This window comes from Geospiza fortis, unplaced genomic scaffold, assembly GCF_000277835.1.
Source record: "Geospiza fortis unplaced genomic scaffold, GeoFor_1.0 scaffold41, whole genome shotgun sequence".
NCBI lineage: Eukaryota > Metazoa > Chordata > Aves > Passeriformes > Thraupidae > Geospiza > Geospiza fortis.
Window position 1 is genome coordinate 2,767,040 of NW_005054299.1, and position 8,851 is coordinate 2,775,890.

General features: G+C 37.5%; 1 protein-coding gene across 1 annotated transcript in view; it reads left to right on the plus strand.

Annotated features, from left to right (window-relative positions):
* USH2A (usherin) overlaps positions 1-8,851 on the plus strand; it is a 371,949-nt gene that overhangs the window by 259,946 nt on the left and 103,152 nt on the right. Inside the window, 3 exon segments of the mRNA XM_031059531.1 lie at positions 1,018-1,227; positions 2,573-2,775; positions 4,577-4,689. Of these exon segments, the coding sequence (XP_030915391.1) occupies positions 1,018-1,227; positions 2,573-2,775; positions 4,577-4,689 (526 nt within the window).

Genomic DNA, 8,851 nt, shown 5'->3' on the forward strand with positions numbered 1-8,851 from the left:
AATAGTGTATTATTCTTGATTAAGAGTTTCAATGACAAACCCACATATTATTAAGTCTGAAAAAAAGCTTTTGGCTTTTATCAGTGCTCTGCCTCAGTGAGCTGAGTCCTGTTCAGTAGCATGGTGTGTCATTTCAAGATTTTTGTGTTAGTGCTTACAGTTTTTATTGTAATTATACTTTTCATCTCGATGCCTAGTGGAAAAGAAGTTGCATTTAGTCAGACCTGAACTTAAACTGTTTGACAAAGGACAGATAAGATAACAGATGACATCTGAGTCACTAAAATGGAGAAGACTTGCCTGGAATCTGTTCTTATCCATCAGCTCAGACCAGTGAATATCATTCCCTGTGTAGCCTGAAAACTGTGCTGTTTTTTGTCTTTCTCTGGGGAAGTTAGTGCTGGGTAGAATATGTTTTACAAAGAAATGTGAGGATCTGGGGTTTTTGCGCTGTATTTTTAATGCTTCAGGGTGTATTACAGCTTTAAATATAGATTATGTGCTCATGCTTGTTCTGAAACAATAACACATAGCTTCTCACTGTACTGTGAATGGCCAAAATGCCATCTGGGTAAAGCTGAATGTCAGTGAAATTTATGGCATAGGCACAGGTCCTTTATTCATGGCTAGAGGAATAACACAGGACTGGAGTAGGCTCTGGGAAGTGTAGTTTGAAGGGAAGGAGCAAAAAGACCTGCACCCCACTCCTTGCAGTGGGTTTTGCCTATTAATTTTTTTATTCCATTGTCTTCATGGGGATGTCTAGAGAAAGAAAGCTTTCTCCAGTGTTGGGTAGGATGATGAACCATTAATGATTTTGATATATTAGGGAGAGCAGTCTGTGTCACTCTTTCAATGGGTGAGATTGGAGGCACTTGATGGAATATTTCATTTTTTATAAATAAGAGGTTCTGCATAAAAATTGGTTTACTCTTCACAATGAATGTTGGTGATAAGAAACTTGCTGAATGAAAATTTTCCAGTTGATGTCCCAATGTTTTTCCTTTCTTTTCCTAGCACTGCAGGATTTACAAGGAGATGTTGTTTACTACACCCTCTTCTTGAATTCTACTGATGAGAGAAGATCTCTGAGGGTCCAGGCTGATGTAAACTCTGTAGTCATAGATGATTTGCAGCCCAACACAGAGTATCAGATATTTTCTCAAGTTTTTAACGGAGTCCACAGCATCAACAGTGAAGTTGTGCATGTGACTACCTCAGATGGAGGTTGGTTAGCTTAAAATCTGAGAATGAAATTGATTGATTTTTGTTAGGGTTGAGATCAGTCATCCTTCCATTATAAAATTTCCGGTATAAAAGGAAAAAGGTCTAAAACGTTAAAATGCTTAAGTGCTGGTTGTCATCATGTGGTGGATCAATAAACAGCCCCACTGAGACAGAAGCAAAAGCTCTAATAGCAGATATTAACCCAGTTTGTTCTTATCTTCTCCTGCATGTTCCTGTCTGTGTGCACTAAGTTTGGAACTGAGTTCATATCAATAAATGGTGGAATTTAGAAACAATTAAAGGGTTTTTTAAAAGATTTGCTCTGTGAAGTGACATGCTTTTGACATGACAGATGTACATAAGGCCTTTCCTGAGTCACTAGAAACTCTGAGTGCAAGTTCAGCCTCTAAGAAAATTCTTTATAAGTCATTTCTATGTCAGTGGGCAAGTGCAGAGCTGGGGGTGGAGGTTGAGGATAAAATAATAATAAAAAAAAATTGTGCATCTGAAATGTGTTTAGAATGGTCTTTCTAATCTTTTTGCTTTATAAAGTCTCATTATAAACATTATAATATCATTACCTCAGAAGCAAGTGTTCCAGGTCATTAGCAAAGCACTTTAAGGGAGGATTCCATTTCCTTTCTCATGCCAAAGGTCAGCACCTTTTGTTTATAAAATAGAATTGATGGTAAGGGCAATTTTTCAACTGGTAAAGATTGTTTCTTATGATAAAAATAGGCCTTTGCATAGTTATTTCTGACATGCTTAGATAATTATGTAATTTAACGCTAAGGAAGGTGTTGGTTTTTTTCTTCTTTTTTTTTTTCAATAAGTGTTAGACTTCATCATTACCTAGAGTAATCAACATTTGAAACCATTTACATAATGGCAATATTGCATATTGCTTCATCTATAAGGCTGATATTGTCACGTTCCATCAGACATAAGGTATTTTGGTCTCAGGTTTTGCTTTAAAAGCAAAATCTTCTATTCTTTTTTTTCCCTTCTTTTTTTAAGAATTAGGACTGGGGAGACATAAAAATAATATTTGCATGTTGGCAGTGCAGATGTGTGAGTAATTTATCACCATATCTCACTGGCCACATACTACTGATGATTGACACTGTGCTGCTGGTATAAAGCATTTTACCATCAGCTTTCATGATTTCTAACTGAGAGTATAATAAGCCAATTTACAGAAGACTACAGACTGTGATAACTTCATCAGAGGAAAGCAGATAAGCAGTGAACCCTTTGCTAAACCTAAATACTAATCTGCATTTGGTTAAACAAGTGCTTTTGCAGAGACAGCTGGAGTTTATTCAGTTTCTTCCTTTATTTCTAGAGCCTGAGGGCATGTTCCCTCCAGAGGTTGTCATCATCAACAGTACAGCTGTACGTGTCATCTGGACATCGCCTTCAAACCCGAACGGTGTTGTCACAGGCTACTCTGTCTATGTAAATAACCAGCAGTACAAGACTGGAATGAGCGAGCCAGGATCCTTTCTTTTGGCAGATTTGTCTCCCTTCACCGTGTATGATGTTCAGGTTAGAATATATTTTCTAGGTTGTGTGACATACTTTAATTTTACTGATTTAATTCTACTTGGATTTCCAAGAAAAATAATGTTTCGTAAATTTCTTTATACACGTGGACATGTGTTTGCGCTGATGCTTGTGTGCATATCCATACAAGGAATATATTTATTTTTAGCATATTTTGGTTTGTGTACACTTTTCATCACAAATTTCCATTATCTCCTTTTTCAAAGTGTCAAAACTCCATTTACTTTCCCTTAAACGCTCTGTGCTTCAGCATTAGCAAAGCCCCAACTTATATTACAGAGAGGCAAAGATTCTACTCCTACTCATTAAAAGAAAATTGCAATTGTTTAAGAAACATCAGGCATGCATGATATATCTGTACAGTGAAATAATGATGTTGCATTTGACACCCCATTATCAATTTTTTTTTCCTTATCCTTTTGAGGAGGCAGCAGAGCTGATCTCTGAAATCGTCACAGTACTTTCTATTGTCTTAATATGTGCAACATTTTTTCTTTGCTTTTCCCTTTCTCTCTCTTTGCCTTACTAGTCACATACCTAGGGAAAGGCAAAATACTGTGGGCAGAAACATAATAATAAAAATAATAAAAAAATAAATCTTTCTGTCCTGACTTTGTATTAATCTCTACAAGAAATGGATTTTGACGCTTAATTGTAACTATTCCTGTCTATTTCATGAAGGTTTGGTTTACATTATTATATATGAGATAAACTTAGTAGTACCATGTGTACTTAATTCTGAAAATTTGCAGCTAGTTACTCCATGCCATAAATAAACAGTAACAGGCACACAGTAACAGATTTCCATGTTCCAGCCCCTCTGAAGCAGCAAACCTCCATCCATGAATACACATATGACTTTCTGAATGCCACTTGGAAACACATTTGTCTTTTCTCAATAACAATGCAAATTCAGTATACTGCCTCACTTATAGACCCTCTATATTAATTTACCATGGCCACCTTCTGTTGCTTGAGATGTTAATTATTCTTCTTTTCTGCTGTGCTAGTATTTATATCTGCATCAATGTGATAGGTAAAACCAAAAGAAGATGCCTTTACTTTTTTTTCCTTTTGATTCTTTTTCTTCTTTTCCTGCAAACAATATTGTCTTGGATGCATGTGCATCTCACTGGTAATCTTACTGCATTATTTTTCATTTTCATGCTTTTTTTATTTGAAGTAAGTTCCCTGTCGACAATACAGAAACAATGTTATGATCCTTCACTACCTATTTCACTTTTCTTAGTTTAATCCCAAGAATTGAAGGAATATCAATTTATTTCTGTGACATGTTTTCATAAAAAATTGCATAATTTCTATTTGCATTTCTTACTTTTAATTTACAAAATAGACATGAAGGAATAGAACACACTAAGGAAAAATATTTTTATTTTTATGTCAGAATATATAGTAGGTATAGAAAGATTACTCAAGGCCTCAAATGAAAGCACATTTTTTTCAGTATTGCATACTGGGGCTACATATACATGCAGTCAAACAAGCTCACTGCAACTCTTTTGGTGATAATTTAATAGAAAACAGCAATTAGTGCCAGAGGGCTGCATGTACCCTTCTTTTGAAAATGGTGTGGGAAAATGTGATACAGTGCAGTACATCTTCGGCAGATATACTTATCTCAAAGCTGCAGTATTTTCCTGGCTGTATGGAATCTCTTAAATAGAAAAGAATTATATCTTGGGTTAAGAGAAAGTCTAAACAAATAGTGGAGCTGAAAAATTTCTGCAGCTGAATATGTGAACATCCTGTTCCTCTCCATCAGATTGAAGCCTGCACGGTGTATGCCTGTGTGAGGAGCAATGGGACCCAGATCACCACTGTGGAAGATGAGCCAAAGCAGCTGTCAGCACCCATTATTCACATAATTGGCTCAAGGTACTGTGCTATGGGTGGCTTTCATGTATCAGGGACATTTCTAGTGAGAACGGGGACCAGAATGTAAAGTTGTTGTCTCAAAATTGAGTAAGGTGCATGAAAGAATTCAGTATGCACTTTGAAAACCTTTTTCGTGGTTGTTATCTTTGGTCTTGGAGCTTTTTCACTGAAAGATCAATCAAAGAAGTCTCACCCTTGGTTGATTGTACATACCCATTTGGGTATCACTCTGCTGTGATAATAAATAAGGCATTAGTGGAATAGTTAGGAGAAGAAGTGTAGTGGAATGAAAATTATCACATTCTGCTGTCAGTTAGGAAGAGGAAGATTAATGTTCAGGGAGCAATGTGATGCTGATAATGGAAACTTAGAATAATTCTGGGTAAAAAAAAGTCACCTATCACAGCAGTAAGAATTAGTAAGGTATCTGAAAAGGCATGCATATCTATGTCTCCTTGAACCACTGTTTGCAAACTGCCTGTCCACTACATCCGCAGGCATGGGCAAACTTCTCAATTGTAAGGGGAGCATCAAATTTGCAGTCCTTAGAAGCAGCCAAATTGTAGCTTATACAGTGATTCTTTGGGAGTTAATATCTTCCAAAGACAAAATAAAACTCAACTTGCAAGCACATTTTTCAAAATTACCGCAACAGTAAAGCAGTTAACCTCCTGTGTTTGTGTTATTCTTCCTGTGAGTTTCCTCTTCTGGTGGAGTATGCTCATTAGCAGCGTTTCTTTCATCAAAAGAAAAACAAATCTTTTGAAAATAACTCGTATCTAACATCTGAGCCTTCAGAAATGGCCAACAGAATGGAGTTGCTACTCCAGTCTCTTAAGGACTTCAGCTTCTTGTTTGCTATTTGTATGTTTTGCTTGAATTGAGCATTTGTCTCTGTGTAAGGGTGAAATTAAGCTTGCTATTTTTCTGTCACACATATAGATACAGTCAAAGCTTGTTTGATGATAAGAACCCAGTTCAGGATCTCATCTTTTGCCCTTGGCTTTAACTTATGTATGCCTTTGTCTGTATTGTCTGTACTGCAAACACTTACGCATGTTTCTGCTATTATATATAGACTAAATATGTCATAACACATGAATGCAAAAGGATCAAAAATGCCTTCCTACTTTATAATCTACTCAGCCAGAAACAGACTCTGTTTCTACACTGCCTTTTCCTACATGTCATATTATCATCAGCTGTTCTTATATCCCAAAAGAATACTAACTACTGATCGATTGCCCGGACATGTCTGGCCGTGGCCTACATGTGCCCCGGGTAGTTCATTTATTTGCCACGGTGGATTTGCTAGAGTGGAATTTAATCAATAGCTAATTCATTAATTCTGGTCCTCGAGTATGTAGGGATTGTGCAGTATAAAAATGACTGGCTGGCTTCAGCTTTGATTGAAATATGACAAACACTACAGCTGACAGCCTTGGCAGGTGCTGGGCTGAATATGAATTTTGCTTGTTTATCCTCCATAAAAGAAAAAGATTGGGTAAAAAAAAACCCAGTTTGTGTGGACAAGAGGACATTTTAGTACATATCTGTCATCAGAGAGCAAAAAAAGTCATTTCTAGAGTATAGGCTCATGGGATGCCTGAGATATAATAAAGCCTGTGCAGTTTATTGTCTTTAATTGGAATCATGATGCTTTCCCCTCTTCAGTTTGGAGGGCTGTATTATTGATGAGAATGCTGTAGGATAATGTCTTTGTGGCATTCACAAATAATTGTTTTAAAATTTGCCTCAAGGTGTTACATGACAGAAATTATAATTTCACCAGCAACTTAGAAGTCTTTTTGATAGCAGCTCCATCCACAGTGTTCTAATGAAGGTTATACCACCAGAGCCATTATAAATACCTTACTTTTCTACCCCTTACACTTAATAACTCAGCTTCAGGCTGAAACTTGGCACAAAAGGTCGCAGTCCTGATATAATTATTTTATAATACCAAACTTCAAATAGAAAACAGTGTGGCACCCAGTCCTGGAGTCCTAAATCAGGTTCTGCTTTGCTGTGTTTCTTGCCTGCATTTAGGGTTTTTGGGGGGGAGAGGTTGCATTGACCATGTTTAGGTAGAAACAAATTCCACTGAAATCAAATACGCTTTTGGCTTGTTTTGTTTTTAATTAGGACCGCAGGGTTTGACTCTATAGACAAGTATTGTATTTAGTTGCACAGTTTAGAAAGTTGTCTGAGTACTGAATGCATGTGGATACTGACTGAAAGTTTGGGTAGTGGATTTAATTCTCGTGGTGTGTTGGAAAGTAGTTCATTCCTCTTTAAAACACTCTTCTTCTTTCTCTTTTTCCATGTAATACAGCAGTTCTGCTGCGTGCCTAATTCAAAGGTTGATGGCTCAGAAAACATCATGGCCTAATCTAGGCAATCTAGGGAAAATCCCTCACGGAGTTTTGAAGAGAGGGCCCTTTAAGTATCTTGGGGGAAACCAGAAACCCTGGTCAGGGTGTGATGGAATGCTCAAAGAGGATAAGGCCATGGGAGAAAAGTTGGGTGAATTCTTTGGCTTAGTTTTCAGTGTCATGGGACTTTAGAAGGTTGCTATATCTGTTGCTCTTTGTGGGTGAATAAGGAGGAGGAATTATTTAAATGAACACGATAGTGAAAAAGATTTTTAAAAAATGGACAAAACAAAAATGGATAAATGGAAAAATGGATAAAACATAGTGACAAATTCTTGGGATTTTGGTATTTGCTCGTGAGTTCTAATGGAAATCAAATATGAAAGTGTCAAACTGCTGTGCCATGTTAAAAAGTCTTTGTCATTGCTGGACAAATGGAAGGTGAGAAAATGTAGTGCAGATTTCAGCAAGGAAATATTGGATACTAAAGACCAGGGAGTCTGATTTTCCATACTGGAAGAATGGTCATAGAGCCAGAAGACACCTGATTGCTCTCCCTACTCTAGTCATGGGGAACACAAAGCACTGAAAGGTTTCTCCAGGAAGTTTGTAGCAACAGCAGAGGCGTGATGCCATTTATCAGAGTGTCTGGACTGTGTCATACTGCCTTCTCTAATTATGTCAGCCCTGCATCCACCATGCAGCAGGTACTTAACTCCTGTGCAATAGTGCTGCAGCAGTTGCTCAGTATGTGTGATCTCCTGATGAGGGAAATATTTTACCACTAGTCATTAATAATAGCAGTGTCCCCTATCTTAGGACTGTCAGGTGAATCTTGTGATTTTTTTTTTTTTTACTTCCAACTCCTAAAAAGAAGTCATTAAATCTTTGATTTTTTTTTTTAATTTAACTCCTGCATGTGATGAGACTAATGGAACATTCATTATCAAGATTCTGAAGTGAAGCCTTGATATATCTTAAAACGTCATTGTTAAACCTTTACTACTGTATTGACAAAAAGAAAATAAAAATCAGGAGTCATTTTCTGCTGTACTGACAAAAAAAAAAAAACGGAAAAAAAAAAAAATCAGGAGTCATTTTCTGCCTTATGGGCACTTGGAACTGGTGATGAAGCAGGGAAACCCCAGAAGTTTATTTCCAAAGTCTGTTTTATCAAAATATATCTGAAGCATTATCAAAATTAAAAAATACTGTTATTTTTCATTAATTAAAAAAAATCTACCTGAAGATGTCAAAAATAATTGTCTTTAATTGTCTTTACATTCTTGAGCCAAATTTACTTTGCTCTCCTTCACAAAATCAAATACACTTTCATGGTTCAGTTTGAAATTGTTCTTTATCTCCTGAAAGTGCTTTCTTGGACTTGTAGTCTGAAGCAGATTATTTCTGGGAACCTGGCTAGGCTGCCTTGCCTGTGTCAGTATTTTCCCCTCAGTGACAGCAGTGGGACTCATCCAGCATAGGAGCTCCCATAAATGGCAGACACTTGGAGTGTTCTCTGGGCAGACAGGGGTTATACCCCATCTCTGGGGTGCTGCACGTTTTTGTCCATGCCTACAATTTGTGAGTCTGCTTCTGCAGGTCAGGCTGTGGGCACTTCCCAGGGTAGGCACAACTCCAGTGTATCCCAGAGGGAGTGGCTGGGTAGCAGGAGAGGACAGGCAGGCTCTGTGCCCGTGTTCCTGCAGCTGTGTCAGACGCACCACGCACGACACAGCTGCCTGCGCACTAACGCGCCCATCGTGTCCCCTTAAATCTGCACCTGC